This window comes from Ochlerotatus camptorhynchus, unplaced genomic scaffold (assembly GCF_037179485.1).
Source record: "Ochlerotatus camptorhynchus isolate MF236.1 unplaced genomic scaffold, CSIRO-AGI_Acam_v1.1 ptg000125l, whole genome shotgun sequence".
Taxonomy (NCBI): Eukaryota; Metazoa; Arthropoda; class Insecta; order Diptera; family Culicidae; genus Ochlerotatus; species Ochlerotatus camptorhynchus.
The window spans coordinates 1,850,101-1,872,178 of NW_027040615.1; the positions used below are offsets into that span (position 1 = coordinate 1,850,101).

General features: G+C 41.5%; 1 protein-coding gene across 1 annotated transcript; it reads right to left on the reverse strand.

Moving 5' to 3' along the window:
* Positions 1-1,701: 1,701 nt before the first annotated feature.
* Positions 1,702-3,909, reverse strand: LOC135700017 (transmembrane protein 205-like). Its single transcript, XM_065220374.1, has 2 exons — positions 3,511-3,909; positions 1,702-3,157 (listed from the first exon to the last, which is right to left on the reverse strand). Exons 1-2 carry the CDS (start codon positions 3,777-3,779, stop codon positions 2,428-2,430), a joined length of 999 nt encoding a protein of 332 aa, XP_065076446.1. The 5' UTR covers positions 3,780-3,909; the 3' UTR covers positions 1,702-2,427.
* Positions 3,910-22,078: the final 18,169 nt, after the last annotated feature.

Consider the following 22,078-nt stretch of genomic DNA (forward strand, 5'->3'; position numbering starts at 1 on the left):
CAACTTGAAAACAAACCAACCTTTTCCCAAATATTGATACTGAGTGATTTGTTGGGGAGAATTTCAGTTCCTGTAGATAATATAATAATAATATAATGTTTCCTTTCATATAGGTATACTATATTTCAAGGTTTATATAGGTATACTAAAGTCGCTATATTTATAGTTTGGCGGATAGAATTTCGATCTATCAAAAACCTTTGTAGCTGAACATTGCATTAGATCCTAAGTAACATTGATCGATTCTCTTCGTCGACTTTCTCTTTCGTTAATAACTTCAGCACATAGCTGTTTCTTGTTGTGTTAGATAGTTCTTTCCTCGCCAATGGAACGCAAATTAACGGCATCTTCCGATAGAGGAAACTTTCCACAATCCGATGATGGTGTTGGTTTGCGTAGGCAAGCTTTGAGTCACTGGAAAAGGTTTCCAAAGTTTTGTTCGCAAAAGTTGATGTGCTCTTTTCTGTTGTTGATCGTGCGTGATATGCTCGATTGGTTCTGCTACACTGAAAAAAGTTTTCACATAGTTTCTATTAGAAACGCGCATAGTATTTTTCCAGTACCAAAAGTAATGATTTTTATCTGAATACAGTCAAATTTCGCTCGTTGGGCTATGTTTAGGTGGGCTACGTATTAGGTGGGCTACCGTTAGTTGGGCTGTAGCCCACCTAAATCGAAGTCAAACGTCATTTTTGACAGTGCTATTTATTTTTCTATGGACTCATGTATGAATAATTGGGACAGTTGCTAAAGGATTGTGATGATAATAAACAATCGGTTGATCCCTCAATTAATTTTCAGCTTGACAGCTCAGCCCAACTAACGAAAGTCTTTCACTAAGTGGGCTACAGGTTTAGCCCAACGAGTGAAAGCTGACTGTATCATCACATGACATAATACAGTATATGTGATTAATCATGTAAATTTCATTGGACACATAAGATTCATGTCATGGATATTTTCCACCGGTTATGTGATTTATTTTATGAGTGTATTTCACAGCTCAATTGGTTCCCGAGATTCGATCTGCCAGACTATAAATATAGCGACTATAGAACAGACATCCTTAACCCTTTTTATGCGTGGAGATAAATCTTTCAAAATTCAAATCAACTGCAAGCTTCCCAACACTGTTCCCGCTATCTTCGATCGAATCCCCGCAACGATGCGTAGCACACTCGAAAAGTGATTATCAACAATGTCTTGTTAATTGTCACCGGCGGAATCTACTGCCTGCCGCTCACCGGAGAAGTGCGACAAAGACAAAGCATCGCCGCGACGCCGGTGCAAGTATGACGTCGAACGATCACGAGTTTGCGATCAAAACCAACAATAAGATGAAGCAATTTGATTGCGAAATTCCGCTGGGAAAGTATTCAAGTGCTAACCAGTAATCGTCACGCAATTCTAGTACGGCACTAATTGCCGTTGTCGGAGTATTTTGCGCGCTATCAGCAGTAGTGGGGGGATTGTGTGAACGGGTTGATTGAAAACGCAGCTTGGGTTAGTTTTAAAAGCATCTTTTCTAGTTTATTTAGAAGTAGGTAGGGTAGCACATGGCCCCACTCTCCTATCCCCTGCATCTCTAGGGGGTGCCAGGGGAGTCGAATTAAATTCGTACCACAGTTATGTTTGTGTTTTTGTCCTAGCTGTCGTTTCTAGTTGTTTTGAACTACTTATATAGCTAGGGCGTGTCTGCGACGTAACAATAAATATTTGCGCTTTATTCGTATGGCAATTTGTGATTTGAATATTCTAACTACGTATACATTCTAAGGAACACTACTTCAGATCTGGATTCCCGCAATGGTCTACTGCCGTACGCAGTAGACCTCCCTGTTTGCTCACTCGGATAGATCGTTCCTGATAGACGAATGAATATTTTCGAATATTGCAATAAATAACTTGACATTAGGCCTTAACATCTAATTAAACTAAAGGGAACTACAGTTTTGCAATAATCTCCAAAAATTCAGTGCTTTTTTGTTTGTTTTTTTTTTTACTAAGACAGTCGACTTCGCTTCGTCGACTGCGCAGGATCTGAAGTAGTCTACTGAACCGTGAACCAAACCGACTTCAGTTTGAACAATTTCTTTTACTCTGCCCAGCAGGGGGATTAAAAACGACTAGATTCTCTGATTTTCTTTTCGATCCAACTATCCTCGATTTCGCGCATACTAATCGCTAAAACACAAAGGAAAATAACACCTTAATACTGCTACTTTCTCTCTCTCTGTCTGTCTCTTTTCTCTTTCTCCTTCTCCGTCACTCCGGGGTTGGAATTTTTCCGCAATAATACTTTGGCTTTCGACTGCTGCGTAGCAACACGCACTCGTTCCATCTCTCGCTCACACTCGTCCCAAATATCACAGAACACAACCATCGGGAGGGGGAGGCTGGCACCGAAAACAAAATGGCCGTCCCCACTTACAGCAGCTGAACTCGCGATGCCAGATAGTGCAGATGAACAAAGGTGCACAGCAGGGACACCATGTTGACCATGGCCGTCGCCATGTGGATCTTCCGGAAGCGCTTGTGCACGCTCTGGTAGTGGTTGGAGCTGCGCAGCTGTGGGTTCTCGGCTCCGCTGAAGCGGCCGACCTCCTGGCCGACGGTTTCGCTCGACTCGAAGTGATACTTTTGATGCATCAAGCGAAGCATCGGTGGAGCCATGTAGAGCCATACGACGAGCTCAAGCGCGGCGCAAAGGGCCAAGCTGCCGAGCTGAAGCACGACCAGAGGGTCCCAGCTGGTCAAGGCGGTGGTGCGGAGCTCCGGGTGCGCTGTCTGCTGCATCTTGATGAAGGTCAGCAGGGTCACGACGCTCAGGGCGGTTCCCATGGAGAAGTACTTGGGGAAGAGGATCTCCTGAACCCGGCCGAAGGTATGTCGCGGCAGGTTGAAGTAGAGCGCCAGGCCGGACACGAAGGTCATCCACATCTGGGCACCGAAGTGCATGGCGAAGGAACCGAAGTAGGCCAACGATACGAGCACATGGGCGCGGGTTTGTATCTCGGGGCAGGTAGAGGTAGGGGTAGTTACTGCATTGCCTGCGACCGACGGTTGCCCTACTAAGTTGGGCCACAGCACTAGCAGAATGAAGGAGACGAACAGCATCGAGATCGCATGCGATGGTTGCGTGGTATGGGTGAGGATTCTGGAAAAAAGGGAGAGAACGCATTTCGGTTAGAATTCAGTGACTTCAGAAGCATCATAAATATTGATAGGTCATCGACATACGGTCGTGTGCCGAGGGAAAAAAAACCTGGCTGCTGTAGAACCCGTAATTACCAGCGGAGGTACAAATGGCGAGCAAGCAGGACAGTGCAAAACTCTGACGTTGAACTCTCGAGTGGCGTACGTGATTTTCGCACTGCCCTCTCCACTCGCACTCTTTCACCTCCGCTTCGCGTGTCGCTACTGTGCATCACTGCTGCACAACGTTTTGTTTCAAGGTGATAACACAGGGATAATTCAATTGACATGTTCGCGATTTGCGTCTGGACTTACTTGTAAGCGGTACTCCTGCGGCATTGCACTGCCAGCTCCTTGCAGCAATCGAACAACTGCCGCGTGGCTTGCGTGGCACCAACCAGGACATCCCGATAGAGCACTTCCTCCTCAACCTTCGACTGCACTTCCGGTTGCACTTTCTCCGGCATTCTCCCGCTACAGGCCTCTTCTTGCCTCTGCACTGCGGAGAACTCAACCAGGACTCGCTCACCGAACAGCTGATCGCTCAATCCGGTTACGCGCTGTCCCATCTTGTGAAGACACATATCAATTCACTGCACTTGTTCCGCTCAATTAATGAACCACTTTGGGCGATATACAAATAAAAAATCGCTTCCACCAAAAAGTTCTATTCGTTCGATTCGTTTCGCTATGCCTCGTACTGTGCAACGTTCGCGGTATTTCTCTTTCGGTTTTCTGATCGGACGCTTTTGCCCGACTCGGGGAACTGAATGGCCCTGCTCTCGTGCCACCGATCGTATATATAACAATCACCTTTCACCACTACACTCAAACGGGCGGTCCCGCGAAGATAACGCGTGCACGGTTCCGCTCGCTCTCTTGATGTCCGTTTTGCTCCCCATGTTCGCACCTATCCTATCCCATCACGCGGTGCTCCATGCTTCTCGCCAAAGCGACGAGACACGAGAGAGCGAGCGATCCCGAACTGACCCCCCGAACACGGGGAAGGTGGCTGGTTGGCTGGTGGGTGGTGGGTGGGTGTGTTTCGTAATTATATCCGTTTCTCGGGAGTCCCGTGGTCCGCTTTGTCGTCGTCATAGCGATTTTGGATACAGCGCGAATCGAGAATGCATTGATAGAAAAAAAAAATCGATGACGTCGACTGGATTCGATGCCGTGTCTGCGAAGACGTACAGTGTGAAGTACGCAACGAACGGGATTGACCGGCTGATTCTGGACGGCGGTTTTTTTTTTGCGCGTTTGCGAGATGAGAGTGCTCGGTGATCGCCAACGATCGACGATCGTTGTGTGCTTGCTGCTGCTGTCTGCTGTCTGGTGGGCGGAGAAGACGCACGGAAAAATATGGGGAAAGGTCTTCATTTTTATGGCTTTATAATTGTGGGGATATTTTGAGAAGAGTCGCTCTCTTTTCGGGGTGGTCAAAGCTCAGTCATACTCTTCGTTGGTATTGATATTGATATTGATTTGGGGTTCCTTTCTAGTCATTGAACACGCACGTTCGCTTCAAAATGAACTTGAAACCGGATCTCGATCACTGATGCCCTTGAGTGCATACTGCGAACAATCATAGATTGAAAAGGCAAACGTGACATGCGAGAAATTTACGAGCCTATTATTTGGAATTTGTAAATGCGTGTATGTAGCGGAAGGCAGTTTAGCACGGGTGTTAACGTTGATGGAACTCTTATGTACTAGGAAGGCTTGAGTCGTGAACCTTTAACTTTGAACAAAATCCCAACTGTTGGCAAAACCGTGGGGGAGAAGCACTGCAGAGCTGATGCATTCTGTGATTCTGGTGTTACAGTTAAAGTATATTTAGAGCATGCTAGCTGCCGATCACATTGAGTACCCAGGACCCGTCGGCCACATCCGGACATGTTCCTGGTGTCGTTGGGCAGGTTACTTATCAAATTGGCGATAATGCTACGTCCAGAAATGACCCGTATGGCTCCAAAGATATGACCAAAACCAAACTAGATGCAAAGCCCGCCATGTGACCGATTAAATCTCGTTAGTTTTGAAGCAGAATTGCTACTTTTCTCAGTATGCGATATAAAAATGTTTATAGTCGATAAGAAACGAATCGGAATTTTCATCATCAAACATATTTCGCAAAATACACGAAACGAAATTTCCGGAAAGATACATCACGAAAGCGGAACATAATTTTGGTGGTGGAATTCCGCGGAACCAAACGGAATTTTTTATAATATTCCACGCCATTTTGTTTTAACTAAAGTCATTTTAACACTCTTTGAGTAATTCGTGACTAGGATTGCAGTACCGGTACCGGGTTTACCGGTGATGCCGGGTGAATTTCTGGTACCGAAATACCGGCAAGCTAAGTGGTCAACAGTAATTTTCCTTACGCACTCAGACCAACTGCCAATCTTAAAAACTGCAAGCTGCAGCTAAAAGCATTATATTTTGCATATTTGTAATCCAGTCTGTCATGGCGGGGTTACTCTTGGTTACTCCATGCCCCGTAAATCGATTTGTTTTAATTTAAAACAAAAGTAGCTGGGCACAACAATACCGATCTATGATGTACCAACGAATATCCAAAAAAATCCAGAGATAAGTTTCGAAAACTTCAAATAAGTTCCGAGGACTACATGCAAGTCCTGTACTTTCGGAAGTTTAAAGATCTTAAAGGGTAAGTTCTGAAAAGTTCAGGACAGTTCCATGAAATTAAAAAAAAACACAAAGCGGGAGCTTGATGAAGATCAGAGAATTTATTGACAGTTGAATCAACTTCAAGAAGAACTTCAAGAAATCTTCTGGTTAGTTTAAAGATCAATAAAAAAAATGTTAAAAAGATTCCGGAAAAGTTTGAGAAATTCAGGGCAGTTTCATGGACATTCAAAAATGTTTGGAAACGTTTGGGAAATTCCTAAAACTTTAGAATGTTTTTAAACAGTTCAAGGCCGTTCGATTAATTAAAAAAAAAACAGCAGGAACTCTACAGATGCTCCAATAACAATGTCCAGTAATCTTCAAAGAATTTGTGAATATTTTGAATATCAGTAATCGGGATATTTAATGAAGTTCCGAGAATTTCAGGGAAATTCTGAATATTCTATGTTAGTTCCATTTAAAAAAATGTTTTTACTCGTAAATGTTCTTAATAGAAATGTTTTTTTTTTTATTTAGGGGAAATGGCTCTAATGTTGGCCTACGGATCTAAGATTGGGCACATCACTAAAAATCTGCTATTTATCAATTTTATCTAGATGAACGCTTCATTGGGACGGTACTGATGGATACTGATGGAAAATTTGATCGATTACTGAATTTATGTTTGGGCATTTTGGCCAACATTACATCCATTTGCCCATTTCTATATCTTTTTCCAATATTTTTAGAAAAATCGAAACGAAATTTTTGAGCTTAAGGGGAAGCTCACCGCTCCGAAAAAAATAATTACGTTTTGATTTTTCTAAAAATATTGGAAAAAAATATCAAAATTCTAAGAAAATCACATATTTTTTTTATTTTTCAAAGAAAATTCACGTGCAAAAACATTTTTTATAAGTCATTATGGCATAAAGTTGGACTCAAAAAACCACAAAGCATCAACTTTTCGGTTTTTCTGAGAGTCCAATTTTTTTTCATGATGGGATAGAATTTTTTTTTTGCATTTAATTTTTGACAAAAATCTAAGGAAGAAACTGATTTTCTTGGATTTTTGATAATTTTTCCCAATATTTTTAGAAAAATAAAAACGTACCGAAAATATTTTTTTATTTTTGGGTCGGTGAGCTTCCCCTTAAAGTTCTCCTTAAGTTCAGAAAAATTGTGGGAATCATAGTTTTGATAATTTCCAGGCACTTTTCATAACATCAGGATACTCGGCCCAAGTAACACATAAAACATCTTTTTGAAAAATAATTAGAACGGCTTGTTATATAAATGTATTATAAGTGATGCAGAAAACATCCCACGTTATATATGAGGTTTATAGATGTTTTCATCATACTTTCATGATTCAACATTTTCCAAAATAGTTTTCTTTTGCTTTTATCTTTAAATGTTATTTAAACATGCATCTTACTGTTTTAATACCACAATAAAACTTGTCGTATACAAAATCAATCTTAGTTGAATTTATAAAGTTCTTGAAGAGATTCTGAACTTTCCAGATTGACGTAAACATTGACGGCGCCATTCAGCCGGACTTGTCTCTTCACGCAGTGATTGACAGTTTCTTATGAGGTATTTGGAGGTTTGTTATAAAGAAAGTTGAAAACACTTGCTTATGACATAAGCAATAATGAGTTGAAAATACTTTAAAATAACACTCTGGCAATTAGATGTACGCTTTGCAGCTAACAAAACATCTTTATGACGGATCGAATGCGTGTCGAACGAGAATATAATTTTCATGCCATTGGCAAGAACATGATAGATACTTATAACAAACCTCTCATCAAGCGGAGTTGGTCTAGTTAGGAAGTAATAAGTCTACCACGCCAAGAACCAGTGATCGAAACCCATGCTCAAGTTTTTTTAAATGTTTTTTTTTTGCCGCTGGTTTTTATGATGTTTCCAAAACATGTTATAAGAACAGTATTTAGTTGTATAAGTTCCGCGTCTTGCGCTTTTCAGGTTATATAAATGTATTAAATGACGTATATTACAGTATTAATGATTCTTTACGTAAGTCATTAAAAAGTTTTTTCAACTTCTTTATGACAAGCCGTGTTGCTTGGGGGAGAGCTTCAAAAGCGTTCAGAACTACGCGAAGGTTTAGGGTGATTAATATTAGTTTTCAATGGATTCAGGGTTTTAAAAAAAAATTTAAATAACTGTTCCATTAAATTTAAAGGGATTGCAGGAACTTATCTGAAGTTTGAAGTTTTTAAATGAATTCAATTGAGTTTAAAGATTGTAAGGGAAGCTACGCTGAACATTTTGACTGTTCTGAGAACTTCAAAATAGTTCCATGAATAACAGGAAAATTGTGGGTAGCTTCAAATATGTTTGGATAATTTTAAAGCAGTTAAAATTATAAAAATAGCGAAACATTTCAAAAAGTTCCAAAAGTTTTTTTTTTTCCTTTGGTTTGTTTTTTCCGTCGATCTTGTTTTCCGTGCTGAGCACCAATGCTACCGACATGCCAGGAAGGCAGCTCCCACACCTGGACCCTACCTATCGACCCATCAACTCATGAACCGGGGACCAACGGCTTTACTTCCCATCCGAAGGAAGGCGTGATCAGAGATGTTATGAGCTTGAGCTTGAGCTTGATTGACCGCCCACGGTTGCTACTCTGTTATTGCCAGATCAGCTGTAATTACACAGAGAACCAATAGACGATGCTTGGGACTAGCAATCATCCTCAATGTGTAAAAACTGGTGATCTTAAATTAGGCAATACCAGCGCCGGCCGCGCCCGAACACAGGTCAAGAAAGGAATGGGAAGGATTGTGTTGACATGACACTCGCTTTGATGGAAGCCGAGAACACCTCTGCACTTCCACGAGGAATCACTGGGATGTTGGATAAGAGGGTTGGGTTTGCAGCAGGGTTCGTTTTGGTAAACGATAAGCTGAATTGATGTCCTAACGATCATATAACGCGAAGGAGCTTGGGACTAAACCCACGGTCTTCTGCTCAGTAAGCAAAAACGTTTGCCACTAGGCAGACGAGCACCTTTTTAATCACCGAGTTGCTGTTATTACCATGTAGTCATATTAACAAATAAAACGATTGACGAATCTTGAATGTGGATGGGCCTGAGATTAGACTCATGATGTTCTGCTCAGTAAGCAAAAACGGTTGCTCTAAGGCCACCGAGCCCCTCATATCACATAATACCGTAGCTCAAATTTTTGTATCCATTCAAACCCGGAACCAACGACAACAACGAGTTTCACACACTAGCGATTTTACCATAAATCTCTTTGATATGTAAGGACCTGGGACCGCGTTTTTCTGCTCAGTAAGCAGGACACTGTAACCGACGATCTTTCAAATCCGAAAACTAAAAACTACGAAAAAGTACTTAGGCCTTCATTAAGTTCCACTTTCACGCGACGTTCAATGTTTCAATTTGCTCTTTACGTATTGTTCAGGCTATAAATAGGCTCTTTTCAAAAGTTACGTGAGAAATACGCACAATCGTCGCCTACCTCGCAAAACTGGTTCCAAACGACAACAAAGGCATAAGCAACGATGGATTGTTGAACTTTGCTGGCTGGTGTAGTGCTGCTGAAAAAAGATAAGTCTATTATTTTGGTTAGTGATCGTTTGGATATGGGTCACCCCACGTTGTGTTTAGGTTAGTATAAATAAATAATACTATTTAGTCATATAAATCACCACAGCTCATTATCTTCAGCGTTATCGGTTTTCGTTTCTGGATCTTTAGTTGCCTCTGTGATATACTTACTTGCGGCATACTATTTTGGGAGTGTATATGAGCGTGTACCATGTACGGTAGCTCATCTCTCATCGTGATGGTGGGACATAGTAGACAAATTAGAGAGAAAACAAGGAGGTATTAGTATTAGTTATATGTAAACAAACAAAACAAAAGAAGAGAAGCAGACAAATAAAAAAGGGATGAAGTAGATAACAAATAAAAGAAACGTAGGCAGATTATTAGAAAAGGCATTATCCGAGACTCGGCAATCAAATGTCACTCCCGCCGAAATCTCAGCGAAACCCCCTCCCCGCCGAGACCCACACAGCCGAGCTCGGTAGAAAAAACTAAGTGTGTAGATAGATTAGTAGGAAAATAAATAAAACTACTTTATGACTCAAAGTGCAATGAATGAGCGTTAGTTTCGGGATCATTTCAGTGTTAGAGTTATGTTAGTTTTGATCCGTAATCAGCCCTGCTGAACCCTCCAACATTAGTTGCAGGCAGTGGTTGTTAGATAATGCGGCACTGTAACTACTACTATTTTAGAGGTATGATTCGTCAAGTTTATACAACTCAATGTTTCAATTGAGCCAAACTATCTATCTTACAATTACAAAAGCAAACCGAAACTTACAATTATATGCAAATGCAAAATGAAACTTGACACATCATCGTCAATCCCCTTATTACAGGGCAGGGCCTGACGATTTGAATCTAATTTAATTTTGATCAGTGAACGGGCACCATATGGTACATTTTCTCAACATGAACCTATCATTTCCAGCCTATCTGAACTATTTAATAAATGGAAGCCTTAACATGGGTTACGCTCCCCCTAAGCGGGCCCTCCGCATCCTGTCTCTGTCTTATCTCAAATACAAAATGCCAATGGTATGAATGTATCTATATATATTGGTCAGGCTTCAGAATCGTCCAGTGGGCAGTGCGCTCTACACTCCAAGTTACCTTTTTTTCAAATTTACCGCAAATTTGATATTTTACCCATTGAGTGTTGATTAGTCACAATGAAACATTGTGACAGAAGTTGAGGTTACTAGTGTATTAAATAATCTAGGTCCTATTTAGGATTATATCTGAAAAATCCAAATCTGGCCAACGCCCACCCTAAACCTAAACCTGTTCTAATCCACCTGAAATGACTAACGTATGGAAGACTTTGACTACCCAGCCATGCAATAGTCTCATTCCGTGCCTTATGGCAACTTGATGATTCTATTGCGCTCATCTTCTTGCACCACCCAGGGGAGACTTGGTCCTGTACCCAATGCTTAACTTATCTCCTTTCCACTCAGCTACTCGCAATTTCTTGTGATATAGTGGGCGGAATATTATTATATGAGACAATTCAATTCATTGAGTTACCACGATAGTTGCTATTCAACAACTCGACAACGTCCCATCGTCAACGCCTGCTATGAGAATTTCCCATTGCAGACGCCAACGAAATGACGTCATCAAGCTATCGATCAACTACCCTGGTTATCGCCTGGTACCTTATAGCACGATGCTAGGAGGCGAACCGGAAGAATCGATGAGCTACCTCCCCCAAAAAGTAACTCCTCCCTAAACTTGTTGGGGTAGTTGAAGGCGTGATCAGAGATGTTATGCCTCAGAACATCCCGGCGGCGCCGACTGGGATTGAACCCAGGCCTGCTGGGGCGAGTTGCCGTTAAATCCAGTCGGTATATCTGGCAACGCTGCTCCCGATCCACACTCTTGCCATCCCACTCATACTCCGTATTTACCGAGACCCGAACGTCTCGCTCATGGTTCCCGACTCTGAAACTATCATCATATCGAGCCACAAGTTCCCGTTGCTGAAACCATTAAGACATTCCGTTACACATCCGTAGATGCTTATGGATGGGACAACCAAGTTTTGGTATTTTTCATCTTATTTTCTGAACAAAACATGTGACTTATTTCTGAAAAAATCCATATGGTACTGTTATGCTTTTATGGTCATTATAATCCTATACAATTTTCGAAGTGATTTTTAGGCCCTCCCAGAGAACTTGGAAGACTCTGGAATGAGTCAAGTAGTCATTGGCGTAGCTAAACAATTTATCTGGAGGGGGCCTAGATAATTCAGGAGGGGGCCTGGCCCTCCTGGCACCCCCATTATCTACGCCAATGCAAGTAGTTAAGTCAGTCATGAGTACCAGATTGATACCTCATTGAGTTCCCAACCAAAACGTGGTTTGTGAACAGCCCTTAAGGCAATTGCAACGTGAATTGAGCTTAAATATGTTAAATGACACATCAAACCACATTATTTAATATTGATCATGCGGATTCCAGCATTTCTGTAGGACTTCAAATTCGTATCAGACATTCTGATATGGGTTGCAATTAAAGCTAAATGTATGACGATCATTTGTATTTAATCCGGAAGTCTTATGGAGTAAGTCCAAAATCTTGGTGTGTTCATTCTAGAGACCTTTCCAATCGACTTCAGAGATTTAAGTTAAAATTATTTCTATTGAGGATGTCAGCTGTAATATTGTCCCATGTTATCATATTGTCTCTAAAAGAGTGCAGTTTCGAACCCCTTCGGATACGGTTGTGTTTTAAGTTTGCGGTTGCGTGCGTGCGTTCGCTTTCATAGTTCTCGGCTGCATTTGCCGGATTATCGCTGACCATGACAGAACGTGACTGTGTTGGGATCATTGCAATTACTAGCTTATTTATTGTTATTAGTGTTACATGAACCGCGACAATTTTAAGAATATATTCACTCTACAGATTACATACTGTTGCTTGCCTAAATTAATCTAAATCAGCTAGACATTTTTATACCAAAACCGTATGAGAATGATTCAAAAGCACAAGGGATTTCAAAAGAAGCAATCGATGGCGGCAGACCAGCGGAACATGGTGAGACCGAGCCTATTATTATTATTATTATTTATAAATTAAACATCAAAATCAAACTAAATACGCACTAGGTTTGAAAAGAATATGTTCGACCCTGGAAGTGTGTATGTAATACTAATATCCAATTGAGAGAGGTAATACATACAGGGTGAGGAAAAATTATCCGTGTTTTCTCTCTCAGTGTATAGAGTTCTCCAGATGCACAAAAGTGTGCGTGAGACCGCGCGCTACCTTTTTAAGTAGTTATGATATCGTGATACCTTTTTAGTTCTTCATATGAAGAATGTATGAATGTATTCTACTTCTTCTTCTTCTTCTTAATTTTTATATATGGATGTTGGGTTTAAGTGTTCGTGAGATTGCGCTTGGAGCAATGACATTTATATAAGGTCTGGGCCAACAGGCAGCTTGCTGGTGTTAGAAGCAAAAATGTTGTAAACATTGCTGAACATCTGCGAACAGATAGAAATACGTCACTGCCAACAGCTGTTTTGTGTAAAAAGATAAACATTTCAATAAAATACGAACACCACTAAACATTTGCACATTTCACTAACACCAATAAGCCCGTTGGCCCAGACCTTATATAAACGTCATTGCGCTTGGAGATCTCTATAGCTCGAATTTGACAGATTCTGAAATGAGCACACCTCTGCCAATTGAGACCTTGATACATAACAAACAAACGCTTGTAGTTTTGTTTGAATCGGTTCACGTGTATTGCCGTAATGAAGTCCAGTCCCTTACGAAGTGCGGTAATTAAGCTTTATAAAAAAGGAATCCGTCCGGCACGTATTGGAAAAACATTGCAAATGCCTTCGCAAATAGTTCGGGATGCTATAAAACGGTAACATAAACTCGGAAATTTGGAGGGCAGAAAAAGAAGTGCGAAGACCCCTCAGAACCGGAACACGCTTCGTCTTAGGATTAATCGAGATTCTAGATGGTCTATCCGAAATATGGCGGAGTCATTGAAAATCGACCCAAAGTCAGAGAGGATTTAGGACTGCATTCTTACAAATTTTCGAAGAACCATTACCTAAATGACAGGATGAGAAGGAATCGGTACCAAAAATCCATGATTTTATTGAAGGATTTCAGCAATGGACGGCATCGACATTTCACCGATGAGAAGATTTTCACTGTTGAGCAATACCACAACCACCAAAACGATCGCCAGCTATTGCCAAAGGGTTCTTCTAACCGTACGAATCATCCAGCTTCGGTGATGGTTTGGCCGGGAATTACGGCTTCCGGTAAAACTCCCCTAAGATTTATCGAAAAAGGCATCAAAATCAACCAAATAGTCTACCAGAAGCTGCTGGCGGACACAGTTGCACCTTGGGCACGTACGCATTTCGATAACAAACAGTTGGACATTTCAACAGGATTGGCCACCATCGCATGGAGCGAAATAGACGCTGGAGCTTTGTAGCAAACTTTTTCTTAGATATGTGACAAAAGATGAATGGCCTTCGAACACTCCTGATTTAAATCCAATGGATTATTCCGTCTGGTCTATTCTTGAGTCCAGACCCGAGCAAAGTTAGAGATCAAATTGAAATCAGAATTTGCTGTTATGATGTAACTTATTTTGAATACACCATTTGATCTCATTTTGGTTGACTTAACGGTTAACACAGCAAAAATGACGGCAACATTTTACATTATTGAATCAAACGAAAAACTAATCCTGCTTTCAATTAAATCAATGTGATTACTGATTTTGCATTCATAATGTTTAGCCGAATACGGGCCTGGCGTAAATGGTTAGCATCTATGCTTCTCACGCTGAAACACTTAAGCTCAAATCTCACCTCGGGCTAATCACGAATGACCTAAAATGTGTTAAACAAAACAAATAAACAATAATCGTTAGTTCAACGACCGATGAACTTAAATCAAATTTTAAACAAGAAATTAACAGCAGAACTTCAAGTTAAGTTGCTTTGATTTAAAAAGTCTTGACTGCATAATGAAAGCACAATATGATATCCGACTTCTGTCGCGACAATTGAAATCAAAATGAGTTTTCATTATGATAGGAACTTCAAACTTTAATATCGATTTGCTTTCATTTTGTTAACCGGCTTTGCACGGGTAGACATTCTGAAATGGGTTGCTGGATCTAAAATTCTAACTCCCGGACTAAAGCTGTCTACAATGACCATAAATGCGGCATTGTAGAGAGAGTTCTTCCATAATAACACTGCCGGCCAGTGGGGGTTAGAAGGAATACACACACACACATCCACACATCCACACATACACACATGTTATCACATTGTCTATAAAATATGATAACATTATTTTGAATTTATAAGTAACATTGTATCTGCTACACCTGCGTGCATACTGTTTATTAACGATTAATATTTAACCACAACTTCCGATCTAGCAAACACCATATTATCTATATCAATATCGCAACACCAGCCTTCTTCCACTTCTTCCCAAAGCTGATGTCTACCGATAAGAACTGCATCACAATCAAAGGTTACCTTCAAAATCCCCTCTGCCCCGGAGCCACCGTCATTATTGACCGTGCGTCAAAAAAAGCAAAATCCGAAAATCCATTGTTTTGAATAGATGGTCGGATTCAATCCGACCGGATGTCGTTCGGAACCCACCGCGCAGCAGCTCCGATCCACCAGCAAAAACGAAAACAAAAGTAACACACCCATCGTTACCTCAAGGAGTTCAGCTTAACCTCTCCATAAAGCGGGCTTAAATCGATCGAATTGTGCGCGCGAGCGGCACTTGAAAGGACCTCATTTCTTGTGCAATCTCCAAGCCGGTGCCGCGGGAACGTGATGATCTCCAAGTGGCGAGCAATCCGGTACTTGGATTTCGAAATTCCACCGCTTCACCACCGTTCAGTTTTATAAAAAACGAACATATTTTTAGCCTAATCCTGTCTCCGCGTCCTCCTCCTCCTGCTGATACAAGTGTTTCGCAATTAGATTTGCTCTCTTTGTTTATGAATTGAGGACCCGCGCACTCGGAGATTAGGCCCCGTCCGGAGTGAAGTGGATCGAGCAGGAATCTCACAATTCAAGATGTCACGTATGCCGCGCGGTGGCAGTTTGTTTGTTTTTTGTGGTCATGAGGAATCCCGAAAATATATTACCATTGCTGATTCGTTTCGGTTTGTTCGCATATAGATAGTCACCATGCCAGAGTAAGCAAACCTTGAACGCAGCAGGCTGCGATCGGAAAATTAATCGATTAGCGGTTTCCAAGAAATGGCAAAAGCTGCGGGGGATTTTTTTTAACAACGGTTTTTAATAATTTTAAATGTGATTGAGTCACGAGGCAGTGGATCTTTGACCGTTGACGAATGCCGTTAAGCGATAAAGATCATTTGGGTCATTGGCGTAATATTGGCGTTACTACAATTACCTTACTCATCGCTAATTGCCTAGTTGAGAAGTTCGAAAAATAAATTTAGCCACCCCCCCTTCCAACCCCCTAGGATTTTTCTTTGCTACGCCAAAGATTAGGGTGGATCAAGTTCCCGATGATTAGGGTGGATTACAACCGAACTGGTCTTTCGATTTGTATTGAGATCTACAACAACTGTGCCAAATTTGAACGAATTTGGTTGAGATTTGGATGTTCGGGATCATTTTGAAGTTCAAAATTGTCACCGTTGTTGGGGATCTTAACATAAATCGAACGAGCAGAGGGCAACGAGGGGGTTGTTAAGTTGACCCACCCTAACAATAATATTGTAATCGCCGGAAGCGGTGATCAGTCACTTTCTCTGTTGACTCTATTCGCCTTAGCTAGAACCTTCCCCAAACAGTTGCCTCTCTTGCTCTAAACTCGATCGGAAATTTTTCTCGGTTAATAAGTAGACATGTGTGGTGACATGTGTGTCAGTCTGCTGTGTGATCGCGTCATTCGTCGCGTGTATCATGTGTTAGTGCGTGTGTGTCATTCAACTCTCTTTAGAAGCATGTTCAACCTTCTTCTTTACGATCGCTGTCCCTGAAGGAGATCATATGCGCGCACCGGTGAACAGTGGGTGTGGTGTCCGATTGATGAATCTACGTTACGGTCGACCAGCCGATGGAAATGATGTGAAAATGATAGTGACGTTTTGCTACCTGTCAAATCGTATGGAATATTTTTTAGGACATCATCACTTTTATGGTTTTGGATTTCAAACCTAGGTGTCGCATGCACTGGTGCAGTTTCGCGTAAATTCATCAGTAAAACTACTACAGGGTGGCCATTGAACCGGGAATTAACCGAGAATCGAAAATAACCGGGAATTTGATTGGCGTTTAACATCCTGCGGTTCCTTCGGGCAAACATTTTAAGGGGTGATAGAAGATTATATTTGACGAAAATAAAATATTCGAAGCATATGAACCAATCTCAAAGATTACTGAGTTATAGAACTTTTTTCTGGTCCGGTCTAACGAAAAATATGCAACTTAGCACAAAATTATCGACCCCATTGGACATCTTAGATAATTTACTACTTAATAGTGTCCTCACTACTTCAAGTAAGCTGCATTTAGTTTCATTTTAACGATAAACATCTCAAAAATTGCTGTTTTTCTAAGTGTTTTCCCTTATTATTTCAAAAGATACGTAATAAAGTGTGTTGTTTTGTCTAACTAATAGATGCTTCATAAAGTGCTCTACAACTCTCTCTTTGTCATCTACTTTCTATCTGGTTTAGTTTTCTTGCAATTTTGTTCTAAACATATCATGTTGGGTCGTTAATTAACGATTCAACCCACCGTGAGTTACTGTTGACGTCTGTATGCAGCGCGCACAGCACACTAGATAGCCACGTGGAGTGACGGTCACTCTTGGTAACACTTATCAGACCGTCACTCCACGCGGTGATCTAGTGTGCTGTGCGCGCTGCATACATACGTCAACAGTAACTCACGGTGGGGTTGAAGTCGTGTTTTATGCAACCGTTAATTAACGACCCAACATGATATGTTTAGAACAAAATTGCAAGAAAACTAAACGAGATAGAAAGTTGATTTCTAAGAGAGAGTTGTAGAGCACTTTATGAAGCATCTATTAGTTAGACAAAACAATACACCTTATTACGTATCTTTTGAAATAATAAGGGAAAACACGTAGAAAAACAGCAATTTTAGATATGTTTATCTCTTAACTTTAACTAAATGCAGCTTACTTGAAGTATAAAAGGCATTTTTAAGTAGGAAATTGTCTAAGCTGTCCAATGGAGGCGATAATATTGTGATGAGTTGCATATTTTTCGATTTAAAGCCGATATATGGCAAGCATAGACCAAAACAGAAAAAGTTCAATAACTCAATTTTTTCATCAGATATGATCTTCTATCATCCCTTACAATATTTGAATTAAGGAACTGAACACCCTGCTATTAGAATAGGCAGTAAAACGAACCACTCCTTACAGTGGTTGAAGTTTTTATTTGCTAGTTTATTACAAGATTGCCTTGATTGTTATTTTGATCTGAACGCCTACTGCTACTAACACTCCTCCTCGATCAGATCCGGACGAATTCCTACCTCGACGCTTAACTTTTCTAGCCGCATCTGTTGGAGTGGCTTCGTTAGTATATCGGCCAAAATGGATTCTGTTGGGCAATACTTCATTGTAATTATTTTCTTCTCCTGCAGTTCGCGAACGAAGAAGAACTTTGTGTCAATGAGCTCGCTGCGTCGTTCGATACGGTCACCTTCACCCATTTTGATACAGCTTTGATTGTCCTCAAATATGATGGTCGGATCTCCAGTTTCCTCACCGATTTCCTCCATCAGTCGTTTGGTCCAGACGAGTTCTTGGTACCCTTCAGCAATCGCTACGAACTCCGCCTCAGTGGAACTCAATGCGACGCACGTTTGTTTGCGCGAACCCCAAGCAATTGGTCCACAACGGAACATGATGAGAATACCTGAGTTTGACTTTCTGTCACGTGAGTCTCCAGCCCAATCCGCATCAACAAACATTTCTGGTCCTTTGGTCGATCCTCTTTGCTTCAAACCAATCTTGAGTGTTTGGGCAGCTGGACTTCTGTGCCAAAATCGGGACACTTACTGCGGTTTTGTATGTACTGCTACGTACAGAAGACCCCTGGTCAGACTCAAATAATCGTGGTTATTGGGTAGCTGATCCATCTCCTCCTTCTGATGTAGGTAGCTGATGTCGAGCGGTTGTCGACGGTTGTCGACGGTTTCGTCTTGTCCAACCCAAAAAGTTGTCCCAACTTCCGGCTGTACGTTGCTTGATTTACCTTGTACCCGGATGCACTTTTCTCTATCTCCATTCTGAGAAAATGACGGATGTCTCCTAGATCCGTCACGGTGGAACAAGCTCGAAGATGGTTGAAAATCGTCTTGAATTCCCGGTCCGTCTGCGCCACGATGATCATATCGTCAACGTAGATAAGAATGTACGTAAATTCACCGTAAGTCCGATTGCTTCAGGCCGTACAGACTCCTCCTCAAGCGGCAGACGGTTTGTTCGTCACCCGTGTTGTATCGCTCCGGTTGTCGCATACTTCTGGTTGTAGCCTTGAGCGACGATTGTCGCCTTGTGCCGTACCACGTATCCTTTCTCGTCCCTCTTGGTCTTAAAAATCCATTTGAAACCGATTGCCTTTTTGCCAGGGTGAAGTTGCTGACAGCGCTTGAAATTCTTCGTCCATGGCAGCTTTCCACTGAAACGCCTTATCACTTCGTAGTGCTTCGGCTGTGGTTTGCGGGTCGCCATTCTGTGTTGAATATTGCCTTGAGTCCTTGTTGAACGCTGCTCGGACCAGCTTCGTCAAGTTGTTCTGTAGTGTGATGGAACGGAAAGTCGCGATGGGAGCGCTGAAATTGTCACGTCGGAAGATTCGAAAAGTGCATCGGAAGATTCGCCTGCGCTTGCGTCTGCTTGAGAAAAGAAATTCAGATTCTTCATCGCTAGCATCGATTAGCTCTTCCGAAATTGCTTCAGGAACGGAGTCGCAGAAATCTAGACTCACGAACTCATGACGACTCGAGACTCATGACGCGCTCGGCCAATCCGTTTTGTTCTGGAGTGTACTCGGTTGACGTTTGGTGTACCATTCCGGCCTCAGCAAGTCGTTTCTGAAAGGATCTATTAGTGTATTCCTTACCATTGTAGCTGCGAAGAACTTTTATCTTGAACTCGGTGCGTCTCTCAGCTAGGGCGCGAAACTTGTCAAATGCATGTAGAACTTCAGCTTCCTGTTACGTTTCAGGAAATAGATGAATATACGCCTCCAGTCCAGTCATGCACAAACGACACGTAATACCGGTTTCCAGCAAATGCCTGCTCTTCCATTGGTCCGCATATATCCGTGTGAACTAGCTCTAGTACACCGCTGGCTCGATGTCCGCTCTTTGCAAATGGTAAACGAGTTTGCTTACCCATGGCACATACCGTACAGTTGCCTATCAATAATTAACTGAACTGCACCCCAGAGGCTAGGCCGTTCTTCGAAAGCTTCAGGTTATGGACGTTGAGATGGTCTATCCTTCTGCGCCAGACGTCCAAATTTGGCGGCATAAATGCAAGTGACAACGTCTTCTGTTCGTCGCATTCCGGTTGCTATCAGCTTGCCATCGGGGTCAATCACCTTCACGCCTTGGTTGCTGAAGGGCATTTCGTGACCACGGTGAACGATTTGGCTCACCGGCAGCAGATTGTTGGACATCGTAGGAATGAACTTGACGTCATTCACGTCGATTGGAGGACTCTCCGGGCACCAGCTGCAACGATGTTCATAATGCCTTTATCAGCTGCCATGACAATGCCGCTCGCCGGTCGCTCGTGGTGTAGTAAGCTTCGGTCCTTCGTGAAGTGATCCCATACTCCTGAGTCGAATATCCAACAGCCGTTACTATCGTTAACGACGTGAACGACGTCAAGTTCATTCCTACGATGTCCACCAATCTGCTGTCGGTGAGCCAAATCGTACCAGGACCAGGACCGTACAAAATGCCGACCCCTTTTTTGTTTCATTCCTCGCTTGACACTCGCTTGCATTTCGGACCTTTTGAACGCTCAGCTGGCCTACCTTCGGCTACGCCTTGCTTCGGTTTCGATGGAAACGGTTTTCTTCGAGCAAACGCCGCACAGTGGCACGAATATGAATAAAGACGGTCAAAAATATTTTCTACCCTTTTTCGACGTTTTAGAGACTGGCTGTCTTGGGAGAAGTTGCTCAAAATTATATCTCGCATCTTTTGAAATACACACCTGAATAATCTTTAAGCTAGTATTACACATCCAAATTCTAACTTTTCCCAGTTACGAGATAATGGTTCCATGTCTTCCACAAAGTTGCAGAGCAGTTGATTTTATGAACATTTGCTAAAGACACCAAATTTCTACATCATAACTCTGTAGAGCTATAATAGATTTTCTCTTAAGACTACCTTAATATTGGTTTTTTGAGTTAATTAGTGCTTTTTTCAAATTTGATCAATTTATCATGTTCTAAAAAATTGTTGGCATCATTAAAATATACAACTTTGCTGAATACACCAATGCTTTTCATTGACATCTATGTGATATACAGCCCATCAAGCGTTTTTGTGACGTCATATTCAACGGCTCGAAAAGAGGGTGGGCGGGCCCTGGCGGGGTCTAAAACTGGTTGTATTTTGAAGATTACCTTATAAAATAGTACTTCTGAAAATTTCAGCGTTGGGTACTGAGGGGTACCTAGTCAAATCTCGATTCGAAAATGTCAATATTATATACAGCCCATCGGACGGTTTTGTGACGCCATATTGAACGGCCCGAAAAGATGGGAGGCGGCCCCTGGCAGGGATTAAAACCGATTGAATATCGAAGATTACATTATAAAATAGTGCTCCTGAAAAGTTCAGCGTTGGGTATTGAGTTATGAATCAATGATTTTAACCTACACGTGTTTGAACTTGCAAATTATTTAAATTATTAAGCTTAATCTGGAGATGTATTTAATGGGTTTGTTCTTAATTTGTTTGTTATTCAGTGTACCTACATTGATATGTACATTCATTGCAATATTGATACTCATATGTTGATAGTTGCAAATATTATAATGCAAGCTAATAATATTGGTATATTCCTTGCCCTTTATTATATACAATATGGACTAAAATATTCGCAATACCTATCGGTATAACTTTCAATAAAACTAGATTAAATGATAAAATTCTGACTACGGTTCCAACTTTGGACCTACCCACCCCACCCTCTTTTCAGAACATAGAACGTGACTTCACAACAGATGTTTGAAATTCCCGCGTGCACATCGCTGAACGCTGCTGCAGATGACTATTTTGTGCTTGACGTTTTGGCGATAGCAAAGAGCGATAGGGTTTATTTAATTATCTAGGTGTGATTTTTTTCACGAACAACTTGTATTGAAGTTGTGGTTCAAAATGAATTCATTCAATCTTTGTCGGATGGAATTGTTCAAAGTGTGGGCGGAGAAGATTCACGGAAATATTATCGAAGATAGTCAGGTAAGGAGTAATTAAAACATATTTTTTTCAATATTGGCATACTCAAAATATCAAAGTTCAGAATATACAGTTGATGAACAAACCCATTGATTATATTTCAAGA

Coding starts and splice junctions, on each gene's coding strand:
- LOC135700017 (XM_065220374.1), bottom strand. CDS start 3,779: ATGTGTCTTCACAAGATGGGACAGCGCGTAACCGGATTGAGCGATCAG. Junction 3,158..3,510: donor CGCAGGAGTACCGCTTACAA/GTAAGTCCAGAC, acceptor CCTTTTTTCCAG/AATCCTCACCCATACCACGC.